The 22,506-nt window shown below is 54.7% G+C and overlaps 11 protein-coding genes across 11 annotated transcripts; 4 read left to right on the top strand and 7 right to left on the bottom strand.

The window, feature by feature from the left end:
- Window positions 1–952: 952 nt before the first annotated feature.
- MAM_00862 (extracellular serine-rich protein) lies at window positions 953–1,608 on the top strand (the record flags this gene model as incomplete). The annotated part of the gene is made up of 2 exons (XM_040819661.1): window positions 953–1,001; window positions 1,067–1,608. 2 exons carry the CDS (start codon window positions 953–955, stop codon window positions 1,606–1,608), a joined length of 591 nt encoding a protein of 196 aa, XP_040682926.1.
- A 449-nt stretch (window positions 1,609–2,057) lies between these two features.
- On the bottom strand, window positions 2,058–2,949 carry MAM_00861 (Cytochrome b5; the record flags this gene model as incomplete). The annotated part of the gene is made up of 2 exons (XM_040819660.1): window positions 2,058–2,555; window positions 2,665–2,949. 2 exons carry the CDS (start codon window positions 2,947–2,949, stop codon window positions 2,058–2,060), a joined length of 783 nt encoding a protein of 260 aa, XP_040682925.1.
- Window positions 2,950–3,585: 636 nt separating this feature from the next.
- Window positions 3,586–5,718, top strand: MAM_00860 (uncharacterized protein; the record flags this gene model as incomplete). The annotated part of the gene is made up of 2 exons (XM_040819659.1): window positions 3,586–3,999; window positions 4,060–5,718. The coding sequence occupies 2 exons, from the start codon at window positions 3,586–3,588 to the stop codon at window positions 5,716–5,718; spliced, it is 2,073 nt and encodes a 690-aa protein (XP_040682924.1).
- Window positions 5,719–6,299: 581 nt separating this feature from the next.
- Window positions 6,300–8,122, bottom strand: MAM_00859 (BTB/POZ domain-containing protein; the record flags this gene model as incomplete). Its single annotated transcript, XM_040819658.1, has 3 exons — window positions 6,300–7,402; window positions 7,492–7,701; window positions 7,777–8,122. 3 exons carry the CDS (start codon window positions 8,120–8,122, stop codon window positions 6,300–6,302), a joined length of 1,659 nt encoding a protein of 552 aa, XP_040682923.1.
- A 412-nt stretch (window positions 8,123–8,534) lies between these two features.
- On the bottom strand, window positions 8,535–9,878 carry MAM_00858 (DNA polymerase III, clamp loader complex, gamma/delta/delta subunit; the record flags this gene model as incomplete). Its single annotated transcript, XM_040819657.1, has 3 exons — window positions 8,535–8,929; window positions 9,049–9,689; window positions 9,742–9,878. The coding sequence occupies 3 exons, from the start codon at window positions 9,876–9,878 to the stop codon at window positions 8,535–8,537; spliced, it is 1,173 nt and encodes a 390-aa protein (XP_040682922.1).
- Window positions 9,879–10,397: 519 nt separating this feature from the next.
- On the bottom strand, window positions 10,398–12,309 carry MAM_00857 (PAP2 domain protein; the record flags this gene model as incomplete). The annotated part of the gene is made up of 4 exons (XM_040819656.1): window positions 10,398–10,486; window positions 10,573–11,777; window positions 11,867–12,083; window positions 12,201–12,309. The coding sequence occupies 4 exons, from the start codon at window positions 12,307–12,309 to the stop codon at window positions 10,398–10,400; spliced, it is 1,620 nt and encodes a 539-aa protein (XP_040682921.1).
- Window positions 12,310–12,824: 515 nt separating this feature from the next.
- Window positions 12,825–14,085, top strand: MAM_00856 (3-ketoacyl-(acyl-carrier-protein) reductase; the record flags this gene model as incomplete). Its single annotated transcript, XM_040819655.1, has 5 exons — window positions 12,825–13,103; window positions 13,152–13,314; window positions 13,426–13,512; window positions 13,684–13,776; window positions 13,928–14,085. 5 exons carry the CDS (start codon window positions 12,825–12,827, stop codon window positions 14,083–14,085), a joined length of 780 nt encoding a protein of 259 aa, XP_040682920.1.
- A 46-nt stretch (window positions 14,086–14,131) lies between these two features.
- Window positions 14,132–16,860, bottom strand: MAM_00855 (Molybdenum cofactor biosynthesis, MoeB; the record flags this gene model as incomplete). Its single annotated transcript, XM_040819654.1, has 7 exons — window positions 14,132–14,498; window positions 14,555–14,639; window positions 14,700–14,961; window positions 15,018–15,598; window positions 15,657–15,718; window positions 15,776–16,368; window positions 16,549–16,860. The coding sequence occupies 7 exons, from the start codon at window positions 16,858–16,860 to the stop codon at window positions 14,132–14,134; spliced, it is 2,262 nt and encodes a 753-aa protein (XP_040682919.1).
- Window positions 16,861–17,600: 740 nt separating this feature from the next.
- On the top strand, window positions 17,601–18,740 carry MAM_00854 (uncharacterized protein; the record flags this gene model as incomplete). Its single annotated transcript, XM_040819653.1, has 2 exons — window positions 17,601–18,012; window positions 18,364–18,740. 2 exons carry the CDS (start codon window positions 17,601–17,603, stop codon window positions 18,738–18,740), a joined length of 789 nt encoding a protein of 262 aa, XP_040682918.1.
- Window positions 18,741–19,158: 418 nt separating this feature from the next.
- MAM_00853 (DNA polymerase delta subunit 4) lies at window positions 19,159–19,819 on the bottom strand (the record flags this gene model as incomplete). Its single annotated transcript, XM_040819652.1, has 2 exons — window positions 19,159–19,329; window positions 19,388–19,819. 2 exons carry the CDS (start codon window positions 19,817–19,819, stop codon window positions 19,159–19,161), a joined length of 603 nt encoding a protein of 200 aa, XP_040682917.1.
- A 362-nt stretch (window positions 19,820–20,181) lies between these two features.
- MAM_00852 (WD40 repeat-like-containing domain protein) lies at window positions 20,182–21,449 on the bottom strand (the record flags this gene model as incomplete). Its single annotated transcript, XM_040819651.1, has 4 exons — window positions 20,182–20,552; window positions 20,631–21,149; window positions 21,268–21,304; window positions 21,441–21,449. 4 exons carry the CDS (start codon window positions 21,447–21,449, stop codon window positions 20,182–20,184), a joined length of 936 nt encoding a protein of 311 aa, XP_040682916.1.
- Between the last annotated feature and the right edge of the window lie 1,057 nt (window positions 21,450–22,506).

Raw genomic sequence — 22,506 nt, 5'->3', positions numbered from 1 at the left:
GTCTCACGCGTGTCGGAGCCTCTTCGACGTGCGGCGCATCTGGTGTGAGCACTGAGGACCGATGGAGCCATTTCGGCCGTGTGATTTCCGTGGCAGGCAGGGCGTCGGCACCCGCTACAGCGACGCTACTTGACTCATTAGCAAGTGCTGACTCGTTGACGGTGTTGTGTTGGACCATGAACCCGGCTCGCTTGCGTGCGTGGCTCCGAGTCTTAGCACTCGTCGAATATAGCGCCAGGTCAATTGCAAATCAAACCCATGGTTCAACACAGCCTAGGAAACAGCCGAGCTGCCGGTTTATCTGGCGTCCATGTCGAGACTCCTGGCCTTGGTCTGACGAAACCGACGAGACAGATGAGACGCCATCACCATCGCGCCCTACACTAGCCAAACACTTCGCAGCCTACCGAATACATCTCAGAGACGTTGCGTTTGCCCCTTGTACTTTCATCTGAACAGCCCCTCGGGAACGCTGTCATTCACTAGCCGAGACAGGAGACTTTGTCTTTCAGACGAGCAGGACGAGATGCATGTTTCCGTGACCGTCGGATATACGAGGCGTCTGGACGATGACGGAGCATGTCATCATTTCGCTGTGCCTTAAATTCACGCCTTTTCCACGCTCGCTCTTGTCAATGTCTCTTTTTCAGTTAAACCACTCTTTCCGCGTTCCAGCGGATGACTGACTTTGAGTTTGGGAAGACTCTCTTCCTCTTCGTCTTCGCTCGCTATTTCATTTCCTGATCAAGTCTGTTAATACTTACGCTTGCGTATCCTTTTTCTTTCCTGCCCTACTTAATTCGTAAGGGCTAGCCCTTTACATACGACAAAACACTCACTTGGCTACCGAAACAACTTCCAAAACATTGTTCTCTGGAAAGAGTATCCACGACTTTCAATCAACTCGAGAAAAGCAGAAGCTCAATGCCGTCTGTGAATCTCCTTGGTCAAAATGCACTTCACAACTCTGAGCCTGACCACGTTGTTGGCTGCTGCTCAAGGTACGAGGGCACCAAGTCCAGAAAAATCAATTCTGTTCCACAACGCAACTCTGACAGCCATCCAGCCGCCGTCAACGTCCACGTCGTCGCCGTGGGGAAGAATCCCTCGACAAACGAGACGGCTCTGCGATTCTTCCCTAGCAAGATCACCGCCCAGCCCGGCGACATGGTGCAGTTCCAGTTCTGGGCCGGCAACCACTCCGTCGCCCAGTCGGGCTTTGACCATCCCTGTGTTCCCATCGCCAGCGTCAATGCCAGCAAACCCGGCTTCTACTCCTCCTTCCAGCCTGCCGAAGCTGGTGTCAGGACGGGCAGGATTCCCGTCTACACCATCGTGGTCAACAACACCCAACCCATGTGGGTGTATTGCAGCCAGACCAATCACTGCCAGAAGAAAATGTCCATGGTGATCAATGAGAACACCGCGGCGAATACTAGCCGCTCCCTCGAGAACTATCAGAGCGGCTCCGCGGTGAGCAGCAAGTCCCCGTCAGCGGCGCCATCGGCGCCATCGGCAAAAACTGCTCCGCTCAGCGCTGGCGACAGCTTGGCTGTGCCGAGCACCCTGCTGTTGTTAGCCATCGGAGTTGGATTCACGTCGTTGTGATGATTGTGTTGTATTTTTCTGCTTTTCCCCCGCTTGCTAGCGAGGTGACGCACATAGTGGGCGATGGGACGGCCAAGTATTAATACCTTGTTTGCTATATATATATATATATCCCTTGTTGCCAAGCAGCCAGAATCTCTTGCGACGGCCAAGTATTAATACCTTGTTTGCTAATATATATATATATATCCCTTGTTGCCAAGCAGCCAGAATCTCTTGCTTCCGTCTAGACCGGCATCTTTCCACAAGAGAGGGACCGGGAATAATTGCAACTGTTACGTACCCTGTCTCTCGGCATGCACTGCTCTGAATGCCAGAAACCCGGAAAGCGGTTGAAGAAAACAAAAGCGGCACATGGAGCCTCTCTCCGCTCGTCATATACAAAAGCATCCATCACACGGACAAATCCACCTCCGCATTATTCACGCTGCCGTTCAGTCCGCCGATCTTCAAGTACGCCTCGGCACCCGCTTCTTCCTCCGACTCTGCGCCTGCGCACACAGCTGCCTCCTCGGCAGCTTCTCCAACCACCCTGGCTCCCTCTTCACATAGCCCACCCGGTGATACTTTTTGCTCTTGGCGAAGAAGTCGACCCAGTGCTGCAGCGCCCCGTGCACCTTCTCCCTGGCCGCGGCCATCTCCTCCTCGCGCATCTTGTCCATCTCCGCCGTGGTGAAGTACTTGTCCACGTCCGGGTCGTCAATCGGCAGGAACATGTCCTCCAGGCCCCTCAGGTCGGCCGTGCGGTCCTCGGCGAAACACCCCGTGACGAAGCCGCGCGCGGCGTCGCGGCCCGCAAAGACGCTGTACGAGCCGCCGGGGCCGTACATCCTGCGATTGCTGGACACGTCGTAGATGGTGCCGTTGATGGCTAGGTACAGCGGTTTCGCGGCGTCGCTGCCGTCGTACGCGAGCAGTTCCCTTTCCGTGAGGTAGATTGGTCCGGCCTATCAAGCAGCGCCTTTCTCAGTCTCGCCATCACAGGGGACCATTTCGGAACAGGTTTGTTTTGTTCACATAGACGGAGGCGGGGAGGGGGGGAGTTAAACATCTTACAAGCTGGGACTTCCACCACGCGACGCGCAAGTACGGCGGCTTGTTCTTCATGCCCCAGAAGAAGCTTTCCCCCCCGCTGATCATGTAGCTTAGGCCGCAGGATGCGACCAGGAGGAAGGAGAGCACGCGCAGAACGTCCACCCAGGGAGTGCGCTCGTCGTCATGGTCGTAGCGGCGTCGTCTCCGTTTCGGTTGCGGCTCCGACTCGGACGATTTGGGGTGCCGGCGCGTGTCGTCCGGGGCTGCTGGTTCGGCCTTGCGCTGCCGAAGCTCGGCGTCCGCCATGATACGATGCTGGGGCGGTTGGGGCATGTATGAAGGCGGGCGTTGGAGGAGCCGTCGATGGAAGAGGATCAGGATGGGCTGCCCTAGTTTCGGCTCTTCGGAAGCCGGGAAACAACTCTGACGTAGCTGCGGGCAAGGAAGTTTGGTTGAAACGGGATGGGGGTGGACACTCGTTGGATAGGGGGTGGGGACCGGGTTTGGAACAAAGGATCAAATGCTGGCCACGTACTGACGTTATTGGATATCGATGGTTATTTTGCTGTGAACATGGAACAGATTGGTTGATATTTCCCAAGTAGAATTCTCCGTTGGCGTGCGATGCATTTGGTTTGATTCAAGCTGGCTTGATTTCCTCCCGCTGCGATTGGTCTGAGGAAGCTCCAGTAACGTCAGCCGGTCGCCCGCGGGTCGGTGGAGGTCACATGACGCACCGTTGCCACGGCAACTGATAAGACGGGCCTTTCATTTCTCGGGAGACCCAAACTGTAAACAGCACGAACAGCACGACGCCACACCTCCCATCCTTGCTTGTCCTGCCCACAATTTCAACTGTGAATGCAATTGCTTCGCGCAGCCGTTGGTCGAGCTACTGAGCAAGCGTCGAGCGTCTCCAAATGCAACGGGGACGACGACGCCATGTCAGCGGAAAATTCGGATCACAACAAAGGAGAACGTGACGAACGCCAAGCCGTCTTGTCCATGGACACGGGCTCGAGTGTGTCTGGCTCTCCGTCCGGGGGACCCCTCCAGGTCGTGTCTCCTGACCGCGTCAACCGCCGCGACTCGATGGTCTCCTCGTTTCGGGGCGAGAGCAGGGACAGCTCTGTACACGAAAAGATCAACCAGTTTAACAACCTCAGCATCGCGATGCAATCGAAGCAAATGGAGCGCAAGACGGCGGATGCGGCTTTGAAGCGAGCCATGGTGGGGCGAGAGGAGGCAGAGGCCGAGATGAAGAGGCTTCGGGACGAGCTGGTGCTGCTGAGGAAGTACAGTGAGGAAGGAAAGGAGCGGGAGAGGAAAGTGGGAGAGAGACTGGAGGCCGTCATGGTAGGTTGACGTACGACTTTGACGAGTTTGCAGCCCGGCCAGAGACTGACAGGCACACAGGAGAACTATGGCCGTGCCAAGGAGACGCACGCGCACACACAAGCTCTGTGGGAAAAGGAAATCCGACGAGCGAGGAAAGAAAACTTCAAGAGCCAGTCTGCGATTGTCAAGCTGCAAGAAGAGCTCAAGTCAGCCAGGGGCTCGGTCAAATCCGCCGAGGAGAGCCTTCAGCGCGAAAGGGAGCGAAGCAAAGTCAGGGAACAGGAAGCCTTCACTGCGCGCTACCAGATTGTTGGCGTCCAGGAGCAGCTCGACCGGGCACTCGAGCGTATCAGGGTGGTGGAACAAGAACGAGATGCCTTCAAGACGGCCGCTAAAAACGAGGAAGTAGCTCGCATTGCTGCCGAAGGCCGGCTGCCGCTACCGCCGTCTCAGGATCTCAACGACGAGTTTTCGTCGCCCAAAAGGAAGACTGTTGCTAAGCGACAGAGCGGACGGGCGGCACCCCGCGTCTCATTGTCGACCATGGAGATCACGTCTTCTGCCGCGAGTGAGATGGAGATCGAGGAGCTTAGTACGCAGCTTCTCTGGGAGAGACAGCGCGCGGAGAGGGCTCAAGAGATGGTTGAGTTTCTTCAGGCCGAGTGTAGCGTGCGTTGCTGTCCTTGCTCAAAGACTCAGAATGCGAGAATGAGCGTCGAGGCTCCGCATAAGAGACGACGCGTGTCGGTCGAGCAGCAGGGGGAACAGCAGCCAGTGGCGGTAAAGGAAGAGTCGCATTCGCCACATTCGCAACCAGCATCGTGCCGTGATTCACACGACAGCTCTTCCCGCGCTCCTCCGCGCAACTCCCTGCGACCGGAGGAGCATGGACTAGAACCTCAGCCTCAACTGGCAGGAGAATCAGAGCCTGAGCCTGTGCTGGAGCCCGAACCCGAGCCGGAACCAGAGCGTGTCAAGTCTAGAAAAGAAGCACGACGAAGCACCATCTTCTGTCCGAAAGAGGGCATCTTCCGCACGGTCTCCGAGCAAGAGGCGGCCGCCATGGAAGCAAAGGAAAAGCGCACGGCAGCGGTTGAATCCACCATTCAGGAGGAGGCTCATGCAGATGAACCGCTGCCGAGTACAGAAGCAGATCCCAGCCCCCGGATGTACGCCAGAACTCCATCCGTCGACCCTCCTGCGTTCGCTCTCCTTGCCCAGGAGCGCAACTCGCTGGATTTCCTGCTCGGCGCTCCACCAGAAGACGACGTACAGATAGCTCCTTTGCCTCTTGTCCCCAGCATCCCAGTTGCCACAGGGCAAGAGGCCGGAAAGGAAGAGCTCGCCAGAGCCGCAGAGCAGAGCTATTCGCCGGCAGGGTCGCCAGAACCTCGCCCCCACACATCCACAGCCTCCTTCACCGTCACAACGACGATTCCTCTCCGAGAAGAAACCGAGCGGTCCAGCTCCTCGTTCAACGAGCGTCTGCGGACTCCCTCACACGGCAGCAGCGCCAGCTTCGACTCAAACGACCCCGCCATGACGCCAACCATGACGCGGGAGCAGGCCCTGGCCAAGATTCGTGAACGAAGGGGACGAGCGAGGAGTGCTGCACAGGGCAGTGCTGCCGGGCCGGGGAAGAAGGTGGCAGCTCTGGCGACGGGGCCGCGGGGACGTCCGATTAAGAGGGATGTCAGTGCTCCTACGACCAAGGCTACGCCGGGTTTCAAGTCGTGAGCATGGATGATGATGAAGATGACGATGATGATGATGGCGGGTTGCTCGGGGCCCGCAGGGCGTATTTTGTCAATAATTGCATCGGACTATTTTGCAGGCATGGCGATGGGCGTTTTGACTTTGTGGGGCAATGGAGGAAGGGGGATTGGTTGCATGGCGTGTTGGATTCGATCCTTTTAGCCTTGCTTAAGCATGGCTGTTCATGTCACAATATCATGTGTCATGATAATCCCCTTTCTCACATGGTGTTTGATCAGCGAGATGAAGTTGTGTTTCTGTATGTATGTATGTGTCTTGGAGCAGAATGCGTAGACGGCTGATGAGTTGCAAAGAAGAAGAAGGGCGTGTCGATTCATTACATGCATTGCTTGCTTGCCGTGTTGCAATCCCCGGTGCTGGAAAACATGTCCCGACGCTGTGCGTGAGCCTATTCTGCCGTGCCGTGCCCGTACGGCTCGGGTTAGCATGTCCAAACAAACGCCAGGTGCGCCCGCACACTTCAGGTTCCATCTGCCCGACAAGTGTGGTGTGCGTAGATGCGTGGATAGATGGATGGGGTGGTTTGTGTCCGCCACGAGCGGCTACGATGCCAGGAACTTGTTGCGAAAGTTGCGGCCCCTCTCGTCGGAGAAGCAGTCTAGCCTCACGGCGACAAAGACGCACTCGGCGGCGCTCTTGCCGCCGTCGGTGGCCTGTATCCTTAGCCTCCACTGGCCCCTGGCCACGGCCCACGACTCCTCGCTCTTGACTCTGGCATCGGCGGTCCTCTTGCGTTTCCTCGGGGCGGCCTCGTCGCCGTTGGCGTCGACGCCGGCATTTGCGTCTTGGGGGACACCGCCGCCGCTAGAGCCGGCGTCGAGGTCCTCGCCGTCAAGCGTGACGGCGGCGTCGGGGCCCAGCACGGCGCGGACCAGGTCCTCGCTCAGAGGGGTGTTGCCCGGCGTGGCGGCCTGGGATGAGGCGCCGCCGGATGCCATCGGCAGGCCGAGCGGCTGCGTAGTGGGCGGCAGGTTTAGCTTGGCGGCAATGACCTCGAGCAGCTTGGCGACGCGGGCCTTTGTGTCCCTGAAAAGCTCGAGCCGAGGGCCGTCGCGGAGGAAATGGATTCTGCTCGACTCGTTGGCCATCTCGAGAACCAGCTCGGCAGGCTTGTCGTCGATGTAGGGCCGCGCGTAGACGACGCTCGCGTCCAGGCCACGGTCGTCTCCGTGGTCGTCTGCCTGGCGATCCTGGAGAATGCCGAGGCCGCTCTTTTGGACGTTTTCTAGGCGCAGGGTGATTTCGTCGTGGCCGCGGATCGAGTTGTACGCTATCGAATGCGGGAGGAGCTGCTGCTCCAGGCCTTTGAAATGGAAGTATCGGGCGTCGCGGAGGAGCTCGCGCCGGTGCGTCTCGTCGCGGATGTTGACGGGATACCCGCGCAGCAGGCGCAGGAGGTCGGCGAAGGTGTCGGCGTTGCGGTTCGGCACTGACGGTGGCAGGATGGACGGCGGGCGGATGAGGCCCTCGCGGTCGAGGCCGGGGAAGAGGTTGTCCGGGCGGGAGAAGAAGAAGGCGAAGCCGAGGGAGAAGTAGTTTGGTGAGTTGCGCGGGTCGGTCAGGAGGTCGCGCGGGATTTGGAATTCTCGGTGGCCGATGGAGATGAAGATGCTCTCTTCGTAGAGCCGGGAAATGAGCTTGGGGACTGTTTTGTTGGTTTGGTTTGGGCGGCGAACAGCTGATTCAGTCTTTTCGGTTCTGCTCAAATGTGTGAGGGGAGGCGTAGGAGCATACGGCTGTAGAATTGCGCATCGGCAAAGAGGCGCACGAAATGCTTGCCGTCGCGAGGCATGACGTGGTAGCCCTGTAGATGGAGCGCGATGTCGCGAAACGTCACTGGGTCGCGATCAATGTACAAGGTGCGTATGGCACCTGCCACGTCCTCCCCGTGCTCCTCGGCTTGCTTGATCTGGCAGAGAAAGTATTGCGAAAAGTAGGATGGTGCTGTTGGACGGGGTTTGCCAGGTTAGTGGATTGAACGAGACGGAGAGGGGGGAGGACATGGATATGGCAGCGCACCATCTGAAGAGAGCGATGCGCCGGATAGTTTGAACAGTTCGCTGCCAATCTGGATTGGGAAGACTCTCTCACGCGGCAGGATGGGCGGGATCCTGCTGACATTCTTCTCGTTGGGGGCCATCATGGGGACGACGTGGCTGCCCTGGACGGAGCTCGGTGTAAAGCTCTCGCTGGGGCTTGCGGCCGCCATTGCACAGAGGTGGTGCTGTTTTGCGGTAAAGATTGGACTGCAACGAGGCAGAATTGGGCCTGAGACAATGAGAAGATGGGCGAAGGGATCATCGTCGTCGTCTTGTTTCGAAGGAGCTGGTGGTGAGTCTGGAGCTGGGCCATTGGTCCGAGTCATGGCGGGGCGCGTCACTGCTAGGTGGATAAGTACCTAGGTACCTCGGTAGGTAGGTACTTACCTACTTACGTAAGTACCTAGATACGTACCCGAGTACCCAGGAACTTCGGTATGCACCTTCAAATCTCAACGTGGTCATTCCTCTCTCGTGAAGCATCAACCCTTTCCCGTAGCTGCCTCTATTCTTGCAAGTTACATTTGCAGACAAAGGCTCCGCAGATTCTGGTACCGAGGAGGTGCCCGCGTCTGTATCCATGCATACCTATGTGACAGATGCGTGTGTAGTCCACCGTTCAATATCAACCTGCTTTTTACTTCAGACGCCGCACAACACTTACGATTCGCTTTTTCCATCTCATCTGACACTGACACGATCAAAACATCCGCCCGTAATTCCTCCCCCCCCCGGCCTTCATCTACCCATCAGCTCAACTCCCGCCCTCACCACACCAACAACAGCCCCAGTCTGCACCATCTCACTACCGCCGCCGGCAACCCTATGCTCAACATCCGCCAACCCGTCCAACCACGAAATCATCACCTCCGGGCTAACCTCCAGCTTGACCAACTCCTCCGACAGCGCCGTAATGATATCTGCCAGCGCCAAACCCCTCGTCACCTTGAGGGCGCGGATCGTATTCAGACAGCTCGTCACATCCGACGTGCTCAACAGCGTCGTCACAATCTCCTTGATAGCATCCGGCGGCGGCGCCGCAATGCAGTTATAAATCGTCTCCGTCGTGATCATTTCACGCTTGATCTCGCTCTCCGGGATCTTGGGCGCATTCCTCGGTTGGAGAGGTGTGCCTGCCAGAAATCACACACAAGTCAGCAAGACCCGGGAAGAGGGGGGCGCAAAAATCAACAACAACAACAACCCAAGGCGGCGAGGGGCACATGTGACTTGTGGATGGAAATCTCCGTACTTGAAGCGTGACAAGCCTGCAGCACATTCAAGGCCCTTCTCATGTCGCCCTTGCTGAGTTTGACCAGCGCATCTACGGCCTCGGCGCCAATCTGCACGTGCTCCTCCTCGACGACTTTTTCCACCAAGACCCGAATGTCGCCCTCCTTGAGAGGGCTGAACCTGAACCTCGTGCACCTGCTCAGCAGCGCGGGACTCAGCTTATGCGAGTAGTTTGCGATGATGCAGAATCTCGTATTGGCGGTGTACTTCTCCATGATTCGTCGCAGCGCCATCTGCGCCGTGTTGGTCATGGCATCCGCCTCGTCCAGGATAATCAGCTTGAACCCAGCAATCGAGGACTTTGCCGAGGCGCCCGTGGAGAAGATTTGCTTGGTGCTGGCAAAGGTCTTGATTTGCTCGCGGACCACGTCGATGCCCCGGTCGTCGGAGGCGTTGAGCTCCAGCACCATCTGGCGCATGTCGGCGGCCCCGTAGATGCGTCGCGCGAGCGCTAGGATCGTGGACGTCTTCCCCGTCCCCGGGGGCCCGTAGAGGAGCAGGTGAGGGAGGCGGTTGGAGTCGACGAACTTGTTGACGGTGGCGAGGACGTCGTGGTGGCCCGAGACGTCGTCGAGGGTTGCGGGTCGGTATTTTTCGATCCTGGGCCGCGTCAGAGGCCGGCTGCGAGCTGGACGGGACTGGGGCAACGAACCATGGCAAGCTGTCCTCGGCCTCGACGGGCAGGTTTGCTGTGCTTCGCTTGCCCTTGGTGGCCTCCGAGGAGGAGAAGATGACGTCCTTGGACGGTGCGGGGCCGTCGACGTCCATCTCGTCCTCGAAATCCGACATGGTAGCGAATGCTTGTGCTTGCGTCACGGAATCGGCGCGTCTCCTGTGCGACTCGGCTGCGAAGCTTGCAGGCACTTGTCGTCGTCGTGCTGGGCGGATCCGGATTCGAGGCTGATATGAGCCGGCTTGATGAAGCCAGCCCTTCCGTGTCGACGCGTCGACCGCGCCGGTTCGTGTCGCCCATTAAAATCCCTGTCCCAACCCCAAGCCTCCCGAGTCTCCACAAAACCTTTGACCCTGGTATCACGGCATTTTATTACTGTACATTGGAATTATGCACAGTTCGGCAGTGCCAGGAGCATTTGTACAGTTCCGTCATCGATTTTGCAAATGTGCAACCTTCTATCATGGGCGAAACGCTATTTACTATATTACTACTGCATTCATTAGTCTCGGACGTCAGTCGGCAGCCCGCTTACCAAACCGACCTGACCCGGCACCGACAACTTCGTAAACAAGTGCTTTCTTCATGCGAGAACGGCCGCTGCAAATCGTGAAGTGAACGAAGCCCTGGCCATGTCATTGCCCATGACGCTGGAGGTGGTTCGTCCCCAGACCAACATACTCAAACATGATTGGGATCTGCGCTGTCGCAAACCATGCAATTCCTATATGTGGTCAGCCAACCTGCACCCATGACTGCCATCAAGACGCACGGCCCAGGAGACTGCTAGCAGCATTGTCGTCAACGTACCGGCATAAACTACTAACTTCGTGACGACTTCAACATCGTACCTCACACGGGGACGGACCAGACGGGAAAACATTTCCTCGTCATCAAGCTCACTCTCCTCGAGACCATCTACCTTCTCATGACCACGGGGATTGGGTGGTTTCTGCACTCCGGGCGTCTCTGCCGCTTTTCCGGGGTTGTCCTCTTCTTGAGCCTGAAGATCTATATTACTAGATTTGCTTCGTAAACTTTGGTTGCTGCTGATGCTTTCTCTGCGTCTCCGTTCCCGGTACGCCAATGCCTCATACGCATCCGCAGCGCTTTGAGGACCAACAGAAACGGCTCGCCCGCGAGTCGTAGGATGCCGGATACCTTCCACCATTCGAGGAAAGTCAGAGGCCTTGGGAAACAAGGTGTCCAGGCGGGATCCCGGAGGCACCGACTTGTATTCACTGGCGGGGGTGAAGTACCTTCGTGGCAGATCCCAGCCGAGCCTCTCGATAAGACGGAAGAGATGAGGCAGGAACTTGAGCAGAGCGGGCTTCATTGTTTCCCGCCAGGCAAAGATGACCAAGACTCCAAATACAATTCGCGCAATGTTGACCCAAAGGCCCAGGGGCGCAACGTCAACCGTCCCCTCCCCGTAGGCATGGGCCTCCCAGGGATCCGACGGGATCTTGCCATACGTCCAAGTTCCGAATTCAACGCCAATCATGACGCCGGCAAAGGCAACGCTGTCATCGAAGCAGGGACAATCATCCGCCGGCTCAGGATGTATGCGTACAAAGACGATAATGACAAGTCCCGCAACTACAGGGGCTATCCAGGAGCTAGAATGCATAAAGGCATCGAACGAAGGGCCGTGGTAGAATTCCACTAGGCCGATGCCAGCGCCAATGACGGAGCCGACGAGAACATCCAGGAGCCCATGCATGCCACAGTACAGGCGACCAAAGACTATGGAGGCCGCATAAAAGTAGGAGAGGCATTCCAAAACCATCCTGGCTGCCGGGGGCAAAGCGTTGTCGGGGTTGCGCAAGCTGAGGAGCCCGTAGACGGCCACTGAGAGCGCATTGGCGCTATGCGTGGAAGGGAAGCCGTACTCCAGAGCAGCAGATCCAGACATGGTGATTCGATGGAGCGGCGGCGAGAGCGGTCGAGGGAGAGAGTAAAAGTCCTTGATGAAGCCGGTCCAAAAGACGCCAAGAGCAAGCATGTGCACCAGGCTGAGAGGAAGTCAGCACAGAGACAGGGACAGCACGTCGACGCAATGCGAATAGAACAGCATGACGCAGAGAGCGAAAATGCCACATACCCCTTGCCCAGAGACGCCCAGCCACACCAGAAGCATATTGGCAAGCCAACCATGAAAAACGTATGGGTGCCCAGGTTGGCTGTGATGGCAAAGTAACTATCCAACGCAGGCGTCCTCAGCTTGTCCTGCATCCAGGCCAAATACGGGGTCTCCCATCGAATCAACGGTATGGCCTGTTGCCGAAGATTATATCGCCATCGCGGAAGAGCTCGCTTATCTGGATCGGCAAGTCGTCAGCTACATGCGACGAATGCTCCTGGAACTCGGGTCCAGTACTCGAGGGATTCCTCCCCTCTCGGCGCGTGTGTCTTGTATGCCGCTCGGTCATACTCACAGTGATTGATGCTCCTCAAGCCGGCATCAGGAACGTTGTCGGCCTTGCGGGCAGGAGACGTGGTGGGCGGCGGCGGGGCATCGTTGGCATCGCGTCGCGCGCCGCTCATGGTGGGATGGATTCGCAGGCAATGAGCGGCGGACCTGTGCTTGGATTGTCGTCAATTGGGGGCGCTTGGTGGACTCAGACGGCCGACATTGAGGTGAGGTTCAAGGGGCAGAGGAATGTAGGGCGACCGGACCCTCTAGAGCCAGACGGCACGAAACATAGGGAGAGACGACTGAGGATCGGCTGGTCGCATGCGAAAAGAGCCCAAAGGTCGATGGAATGTTCGATACATGCACCAAGGATGTAGTACTAGTAGAAATAGATTGCTTAGGGGATGCTATAGTGGCGGAAAATGGAGACACGGCAGCGGCACAATCGCTTGGTCAATGGACCAGGTTGCCGGTTGACGATGAACCACGCACGATTCCAGGGTCCATGTCTGGATGCTGGTCGGAGCCACCAGACGGCGACGGCGACCCCAAGCTACTTACTTACGTGGCCAACCCTAACCCGATCCGGAGCATCCTCCCACCTCTCTGCTCTATTCCCACATCACAGCACACATCAAGCCCACACATGACTTCCCTCGCAGGCAGACACGCCGTCGTCGTCGGCGCAACGGGCACCATAGGCATCCACATAGCCCGAGCCTTTGCCGCCCAAGGAGCAGTCGTCTCGCTCCTCGGCCGGACAGCCCTCCAAGCACAGTCCAGGCTTGAGCCTCAACTCGCGTCCTACGCAGCACCTCACGGGGGAAACTCGTCGGCCGATACACCTGCTAGCCACCGGTTCATAAGGCTAAACGTCGCAGATAGGGCCAGCATAGGCCATGTCTTCGGTCCTCGCGCCTCCCAGGTAAGTGCGTTGCCCTGCCCGTTTTGCCTATTTTGACCGCGTCCTCAGCACGTCGATACGGTTGGGCCACTAGACATCCTCGTCAACTGCGCCGGCGTTTCTCAGACTACCCTCTTGAAAAGAACTCCGGACGACGAGCTCGCGAGTATTCTTGACACGAACCTGCTGGCTACCATGCTCGTGTGCAAGCACGCCAGGCTTCGGCCAAATGGTAGGAAGCCCGCCCGCCCCCGGCTCAGCGCCAGAATACAATGCCGTAGCAGCAGCACATGTCCCACGTCCCATGTCCCACGAGGCTAACCAAAGGAAAATCAAACGCCAGGTTGCATCATCAACGTCTCCAGCTTGATGGCTACGAAATCCGCCCTGGGTGTCACTGCATATGCCGCGTCAAAGGCAGGCGTCGTGGGTACGTCCGATATACACATCTGCGTGATTCAGCCGTCATATCTACCTACGTATCCCTTTCGCGCCATCTTGTTCTTCGCCGGATGCCAACTTTGACCCTAAATTAAAAGAAGAAGAAGAAAGAGGATGGAAAAAAATTGGCCGCCTGACTAACCTCTTCGCCCGAATGCAGCTTTCACCCGTGCTCTGTGCAGGGAAATGGCCGCCAAATCTATCCGTGTAAATGCTCTCTTACCAGGTTGGGTGCAGAGCTCCATGTGGGATCGTAAGAACTTTCCCTCCTCTCCATCTTGTTTTGTTCCAAATGCCCCTCCCACCCTCCTATCCTATCCTTGATGTCGCAAAATGCCAAACTGCAAAAGAGCAAGCTGAATAATTAAAACTAACCTAGCCAATGGTACCTCCCTTTTACTTAGATCTGAAACCAGAACTGAAACAGGCGTATTTGAAAGATACGCCACTCAACCGCGTAGCACATCCTGCTGAAGTAGCAGATGCTGCAATTTTCTTGGCTTCCAATGGATTTGCCAATAACTGTGTTCTCAATCTCGATGGTGGATTGAGTGCCGCGTGAAACGAAGAGCGGAAGAGCAAAACCTGGCCTCTTATGCCGTTCCACTTCAGTCGTCGGGAATGACAATTGCGCCACCGTCGTCGTCTTGTACAAGCAAAACATGATCGTCCTCAGCACCGGTGATCCTCAATTTTCTCGTCAGCTGCGCGTCGTCACCTGTGTGGGCTCGTTTGAGAGTCCCGCCTTGCACATTGTCGTCCAAATGGGCTCGTTTGAGTGCCCTACTTTGCTCATCACCTGGATGGGCTCTTTTGAGGGTCGCGCTTTGCACATCTGCACCTGGATGGTTTCCGTTTTGCTGGACGCCATTGGGCTCACCGTTGGTTGCAATTGTAGCCTTCTTGGGCTTCCGAGGAATCTCAGGTTTCTCCTCAAAGCCAACCTCAACAGGCTTATCTTGGATCCCCACAGCACTACCAAAAAGTAAGAGACTATCCGTCACTGAAGTCGGTTGTCCAATACCACATACCTTTCCTCAATATTCATCACAATATTAACCAACGGCTCTTCGTCATCTTCGTCAATCACGGTGAGGAAGCTTCCCGCTTTGATGCCTTGTAAAAATGTTAGTTTCTGAGCCTCCCTTTTCACAAAATTGCATCACATGTACATACCAAGATCCGAAAGCTTTCTCGGTAGATTATCAGTCTCATCCGCATCATACACGATACCAACCTCGTTGTTGAGGACAAACTCCTTCTCTTCAAAACCGAGCTGTTTCTTGATAATGTCCTCCACAACATCATTCAGTGTTGCCCTGGAAAGGTCAACCTTGATCGTGACATTGAAAACACTGCACACTGGACATTCTGGGTTGGGCTTTCGCGATGTATCTGAGCCGAGAAGCCTGGTTGAGGAAAATGGTTGCAAAAACACCTGGGAAATAGTTAGCATCTGGCTGACTAGAACCACGACTTCCTTTCCACTCCTACCTCTTTGGCCTGTTCGTATTCTCCCTTAAGAACTTTGAATGCCTCCAAGATGCATAGACCGGCGACAATAGCATTTGTAGTGGCAATGGCTGGGATAATATTGCCAGCCATTTGCTTGATTTCGAATCGTGATTTGCGATCAATTCCAAAAATGGTTGATCTGATATTGGCACATGAAGCCACAAAATCCAGCGCGTCAATATCGTCCTTGTCAAAGCTGATTGTTGGCTCAGGACCGGATGGGTCTTTTTTCTTTTTAATGTCCAATATTCGCTTGCTCAAGCGATCCAAGCTGTCTCTGAACACCACAAGATTCTCTTCGAGGGTCCACACCCGCTGATCATCGCTCAAAATATCGTCCCTTGATGCAATAGCATCAGTAGCTTGAGCTAGGATAGCGCCGTAATGCAGAGGCTCAGGTTTTCTACGCAACTTCCACATGTCCTCGACTGATCGCAATCTCTCGATGTCGCTATTAAAGACTTTATCGAAGAGCATTTGGGGGAAATTCTCAGTGCCAACCGCATCCCGAATCCTTTCCAGAGCCTCGGACTCTTTCTTGAGCTCTTCGATCTCGTGAGCTGTGATGTTGGCATTAGATGTAGGAACTTGTAGCCACCGGAAACAGAGCCCACGTACCGTTTTCAGCATCCGCTGAATGATCAAACGCAGATTGGTCCTCACTGACGCCAAATATTTCGCTGCAAAACTGTTAGCGCAATTCACGTTTTTCTGGTTACGCGGTGATGTCCGCCCACTTCATCAGATAGCTCTTGCCCCAGACAATGCAGTGAATGGGCTGACTTGGCGTGCTTCGGATCGTGCAGACGGGGAATGTTTTGGGTGTCTCCTTGGCAGTGCAATCGTAGCATGCTGTCACGCCCTTTTTGATAACTTGAACTTGGCCATTGAAACCAGTAGTGCCACTTTCGATCAGAGGTACGTTGGCGGCAAGACACATTTTATTGACATGTCGCCGAGCTTCCAGGTTATCCAGTGCATTGAAGACGATATTGAATTGTCGAAACCACGAAACAGCGAAGGGGTCATCTCTGATGTTGGCGTGGTGGGCGACGATTTTGACGTGTGGATTGAACTTCTCGGCGACTTCCTTGGCAACCTGTCCACCTGTTAGCTTTTCGTCCCGTTCCATGGTGACTGAGCTGCGTGCTATATATACCAGAGCTTTGGATTTCTTTATATGCTCCTGTCGAAATAGGAATTGTCGGTTCAGATTCGATAGGTCGATTGTATCAAGGTCGACAACGTGAATTTCTGAGAAGCCCGTAAGGGCCAGATTCTTGAGCAATTCGCATCCGATGCCTCCTGCACCGACCATCAATACTCGTGCCTGAGAAAGATCATAGCGTCAGCCTTCACACGTCAAATCTCCCTCTAGTCGTAAGTCGCAATCCTTGAAGACGATGCACCAAATTCAACAGGGCCATCACGAGTCATGCGACCAAATTCACTTCATCGCCAACAGTCCCTGGAAAACATAGGATCCTTAGGACACCGAGAGTCGCCGTACCTGTTTCACAGACGAGTTTAGAGACGCCCCAAGCGACTGGTGGTTGTAAGTGTCGCGCGGCATCGCTCGTGGGCAACGTTGGGCTGTGAGTGGGAGACGGCTAGGCAGGCCTTGCCGTGGTTGCGTATTTTGGGCTGGCGCTTGCGCAGATTTTTGTTGAGGGTCTTGGGAAGACTCCTGCTGAGGCTGTGATTGTTGTTCTCGAGCATTGACAGTCTGCCCAGCTGCTTGACCTGCAGCAGAATCAGCTGTCGCAGCTGGCACGGCTGCCAACGGCGCGGCGGGTTCAATGGCGTTTTCCGAGGCCTCCATCGCCGCTATCGCCTCTCGAAAAGATGAGCTCGATAGCTGAAGAGGTGAAGCCGCTATCAGACGGGGAAAGGAGCATGCGAACGTTGTTAATGTTAATGTTGGACGGAGCCTGTTTCTCGAGACCCTGCTTCACTCACTGCTGGGCGCTTGCGGGTGACGCTTGAATGGCAGCGACGAGTTGCGACCAATCAAATCCCGTCGGATGCGCCAGGGGTCGTTCCCATGTGGGTCGCAGAATGGAATTGTCTCCGCGGCCAGTTCGCCAACAGAATGAGTGCATGCAGCACGTATCAGCAAAGACGAGGGAAATACCCTGCACAACGACGCATTTGGGTCAGCATTAGGATCCCTGCGATAATACTGTGCATGATTCTTTTAGCTCTGGTCGTAGATGTCGCTCAATTGACTCTGGCTCCCATCCATCGCGAAACGCACCTTGATCACCATGGACGCTAATACAAACAAAGCTGAGAGAGTCCTCTGCGCGACCGAGAGGCCCGATTGGACCAGGGGTCGCCGGGAACCGGCTCTGGGCTTTTTTGTTTCTTCTCTCAATCCAAGCAAGCTGTAACACTGCCAAAATTGTTGGATATACCGTCATCTCGATTTTATATTATGGTCAATCTTTGTTTTTCATCCTGCATGTTTCCCGAGTACGTAGTGCAACGCCGCACGCACCGCCCTTTCACACCGGCCTTTGACTCAGCCCCCGGGAAGGACGACCTCCCAGGACAAACAGAATGTCTGATGATGAAGCCGACCCTGAACTTCTCGATCTGCTCCGCCAGCATCTACAGGGTGAACTGGACCTCCGAGAAGAGGCAGACACAGGTGTTCTAGACGGCGCCAAGTATGTTTATGACCAAGGCATTGATATGGCCATTGATATGCGGGCTACCAAGAATGCTGCCAAAACGATATATGCCCAGATGCAGAAGAACCATTATTCAGCTGCCACTTGGTCAGAGCACGAGCTTCATCCCAAGGCGAAAGACAAGACCACCGTGGCCTTCATTTTTACCATGGATCTGCTGAATTTCTCCTTTTGGTCCGAGTTGCCGGATGACGAGAGGTTTGCTATCGAGTACAGGGGGAGGCGGTGGACTGGATATTGGAGCCTCGTCGCGGCTCTGCAGAGGGCTTTGGACGAGAGTGAGTTGACCTTGCTTCTGTCTCCGAGGATCCAACAATATGCTGACGCGCCGGAATAAGACATCCCAATCACTGATCCGCACTATTGGCAAGACGAGCAGGAGTGCAACCTGGAATCCCTTCGGCACATCTTCAGATCGTCCACAGAAGAGGAGATGCCTTTGCTGCAAGAACGACTAGCCTGTCTCAGAGAGAGCGGCAGGGTTTTGTATGAAGTAGGCCACGGACAACCGCTTCCTCCAGAATACTCCCGTCTCTTTCCCACTCCTTTCCCCCTCGGAGGAAAAAAAAGGCATTGATGGTTCTAACCCTTCCTTCAGCGATACAACTGCTCCTTCGAAAATGTTATAGCCGCAGCCGATGGCTCAGCAGCCCAACTCGTCAACCTCCTCGCCGGGGACTTTTCATGTTTCCGTGACGAACACTACTTCGAGGGCAGAAGCAAACCCGTGCGTTTCCTGAAGCGGGCTCAGATTCTAGTTGCAGATATATGGGCCTGCTTTGAGGGCCAGTCGTATGGCAGCTTTTGGGACATTGACAAAATTACCATGTTTGCCGACTACCGCATACCCCAGATTCTGATCACTCTAGGCGCATTGTGCTGCAGTCCGCCCGTTACGGCGGCCATCAAGGACAAGAAGATGTTTAAAAGCGGAGATTGCTGGGAGGTTCAATTAAGAGGTGAGTTTGCAATTTTAATCCTAGAAGGGTGCGTGTTTGCGTGCTAAAGCGAAGAAATGGGTTCGCAGCTTGCAGTATATGGTGTGTCGAATTAATACGACGCGAAATTGTTCGAGCACACCCAGACACTCACGTCAATGCTATTCTGATCGATTTCTTCCTTTACGACCGCATGAAAGAACTGGAAGCTGCGGGAAAAGAACCGTTTCCTCACCATAGAACGAGAAGCATTTGGTATTAGATAGGTCTAGCACCATAGACATCGATCGATCGAACCCGGGCACATAGATGGTTTTCCATTCATAGCTAAGTCGTTGAGTTGATACATGAAGAGTTTAGAAAAGACTAGACCAGTAGAATACACATTAACTATTCGTTTGTTGAAATAATAAAACCCACACGCCACCAACGCCCGCCATTCTCCGTGCTTTCAACCCCCCCATGCGTCGTCGTCGCAAGCAGCGCCTATGATCCAACAGCAATAGAGTTGAGAATGTGGTCCATCTGTGCCGTTTCCGCCTCCTTGTTGGATTTGTTCTGCTCCTTAAGCAGCACGGAAAGAACCTCAATGGGAGGCCGCAAGCCAAGCCGCTCGGCTCTGCGCCACCGCTTCATGCGGTCGATTCCAATGCAAGGCTACTCACCCGTTAGTCATCAGCAGGCCATTTGAAAGCCAGCCGAAATGAATACTTACCCCATACTGAGAGCTGACGTCAAAGTATCGCAAAATCTTGTCATTCACGGACAATCCTTCCTGGTGGACCCTCGGCGCCTTGCGTTCCTTCTCAATATCTTTCCAGTATTTATCGATATGCGAGTCGGTGAGCTTCTCGGCCTTTAGCTCAGCCTCTGTCTTATCCGGGACTTCCTCCCTGGGCTCTGGATCCTCCTGTTCCTCTTCTTCCCGCTCGTCTGCGTCATCCTCGACAGCCTTTTCAACCTGTTTCTGCACGGGCTTCGTTCTCTCTGGGACGTCGATCTTGGTGGCTGTAGACTTTACCAGATTGTTCTTGACATCTTTTGGTACGCTTTTTGTGACTTTGCTGGCGAAACTGATTGTTGATTGGCCTCTTGCAGGGCCGGTACGGCCGCGGGTTGCGCCAGTTGATCGTCGAGAGGTAGGCATGACGTGGTGTTGAGCTTCTGTCCTAAAATATGGAACGGTATCGCGATATTGTATGGTGGTTCGGTATCAAATTATTCAGATGCTCCAAAATGATAAAATGGATGCTTGCTATTCGAGTTGCTCTCGAGGAGCGGGAATGGTTGCGAAATGATTTCACGGTGCGAGGCGGTGGAAGTGGGCTGGCTGACGGATGTCGCTGTTGGCAGCTAAGCTGTAACCGGAGGAACTGGTTTTGGCGGGGCAACGCGAGACTGGAGCGCCGTCACGTGATGAACAGCTTCATAGACGTCAACGGAAATACGTGGACACAGTTATTGGATTTCTTTCACGCCAGTTGAGTGTTTGATGTCGTCTGTCTCCCTCTAGGCTCCAGTTGCCTCGCGGTAGAAGGACAGACTTCTATTCGCACCCGCGGTGCAGAACAACTCGCTTTTCCCCGACTTGGGAAGCCAGCGCGCCGTCCACAATGCCTTGTCTGTCTCGCTGTGTGTGGCCACACAAGCACTGCGCTCAATTGACCATACCTTGACTTTGCCATCCATTGACCCGCTGAGTAGAAACTCCCCAGTATCACTCCAGTCGATTGTCGTAATCCATGAAGAATGGCCGGTCAAATTGCCCACATGTTCACCGTGCTTCATATCATACAGGGCAATGACTCCTGCGTCACCCGCGGCAGCAAGTCTCGAGCTAGCAGGCGAGAATGCTACTGCTCGAACAGGTTTTGCTAGTCCTGTATTGCCACGTGTCAGTTTCGTTTTCCCCCTTTTCTCCTTCCCCCTCAGCTCTTTTGCAAGCCAGCATCACATACCTGATAGGGCATGTAACATTCTTCCCGTGTCGTTGTTGAAGATGTACACTGCTCCATTTTGATGACCGCTGGCAGTGTATTTGGCATCTCTGCTGAGATCGACGCTCATCCCAAAGCTGCCTGACCCAGCGCTTCCTGTCTCGTACTCTTGAATCTTTGGTTTACTCTCATCCGTAAGGTCCCAGACGTTGATACGTCCGTCGTTTGTCGTGCTAGCCAGATATGACCCATCTTCGCTGAGTGCTAAAGCCCACACCTCACCCGGTTTGACTGCAGGTCCGGTGATTTCGCCACTGTTTGACCATTCACCAGTGTCTTGATTTACTGTCCAAAGTTTCAACTCTCCGCCAAAGCCTGCACTTGCTGCGACCTTTCCATTTCTCGATGTGCAAATGTGGTGGCAGCCGAGTTTGTGCGCGTTAGAGATGGACTGCTTCAAAGGGAACGAAGGGTCTGTCGTGTCGTGCACGTGGAGGGTTGACGATCCGCCAGCTGAGAGTACCGCCTTGGGCGTTGTAGCTATTGAGAAAATATCTGTGATATGAGCTGCAAAACGAGCTGTTAGCTACTGGTGGAAAGTTCGGGCCAACCTCAGTGACTGTAGCAATGGCAGAGCAGGTTCGGCAGGCATACATACCATCATCCACAGTATGGGCTGTCAGGTACTGCCTCGACTAGATGGTACGGTAAGTATTCGCGCGAGTCTCAAAATTTTGAATGGTGCCCACCATGTTCTCTGGCACATGCGGCCACAAGGCTCGGAGTGCGTTGTCTTGACTCTCGAGTTGGATGTAGGAGGACGCTTCTCACATCGACCATGGTGGGGCAGGATTTCGAGTTTACGGCGATGGCACCACAACATGCTGTCATCCCGCGACCGCAATTTTGTTCTTTGCCTCTATTATGGTGGAGAGAGGTGCATTTAGTGTATGTCCTTGTTTGAGCTTGAAATCCCCAAAAATTTTCGACCTCACTGATGAGATGATGACATCAAAATAAAGCCGGTATAGGTTCAATGGTGCAAACATTTTCTTTTCACGGCTACATAATAAAGTCTCCCATGGGTCGAGAGTGATTGCTTTTATCTGTACGATCTATGTGCGCTATACAAAGACTCTCCTAACCAAACGCCAACAGCATGCAGACCTGACCGAAATTGATATACAAGGCTTTTGATACAGTTGATAGATGAATCCCCTGCACCTTAACATCTGGCTAAAAGGGTTTGTTCACAGGGTATTCGTCGCGCCATATCCTTTTCATGTCTAACCATACCATCAGCATACGCAACAAACCGCAAAAAATCGTATCAGCGTACCTTCGAGACATCTCTGGCATAGTCGGTGCGTTCTCTTTGTCTCTCCACAGCCTGGGCATTTGCACAGGCTGTTCACATCCTTTAGTGCCTTCCCAGCCATTTGTCTATGCCGCTTACGAGAATGTGACACTTTATTCTTGGGTACCGCGCGCAGAACCGACTCCCAAATATCGCCCAGCAAGGTTGGAACATTCACACTGACTCCCGGCACCGCAATCGAGAACGCAGGGAACGGTCGTATGTTGAGGCATCTAGTATAGAACGTCGCCCAGCGCAGCGTGTAGACAGTTGTTGGGGAGGACAGTCGAGGGAGTATTGATGCCGTAGCAGCAGCCATCTTTGAGGATTATTGAAATCCGGATCGACTATGCACCTCGGTTCGAAATGATCGTCGATCAGAGCGTTAGGGTTGTAGACCTGGAGACCCTGGGGAGATTATCGGTAGCGCGACACCGAGACGAAATAATGACGTGTCCGCTGGTCCTCGCAAGTCTGAGTTTCGCACAGTTGGACCAGATCTTGAAGCTCTCACCATATGGCAAATTCACCTTCCACTGC

The sequence above is a fragment of the Metarhizium album genome (genome assembly GCF_000804445.1).
Source record: "Metarhizium album ARSEF 1941 chromosome Unknown scaffold_1, whole genome shotgun sequence".
Classification (NCBI taxonomy): Eukaryota; Fungi; Ascomycota; class Sordariomycetes; order Hypocreales; family Clavicipitaceae; genus Metarhizium; species Metarhizium album.
Note: the sequence above shows the minus strand (reverse complement) of the source record. Positions and strands in the feature narration are given on the sequence as shown.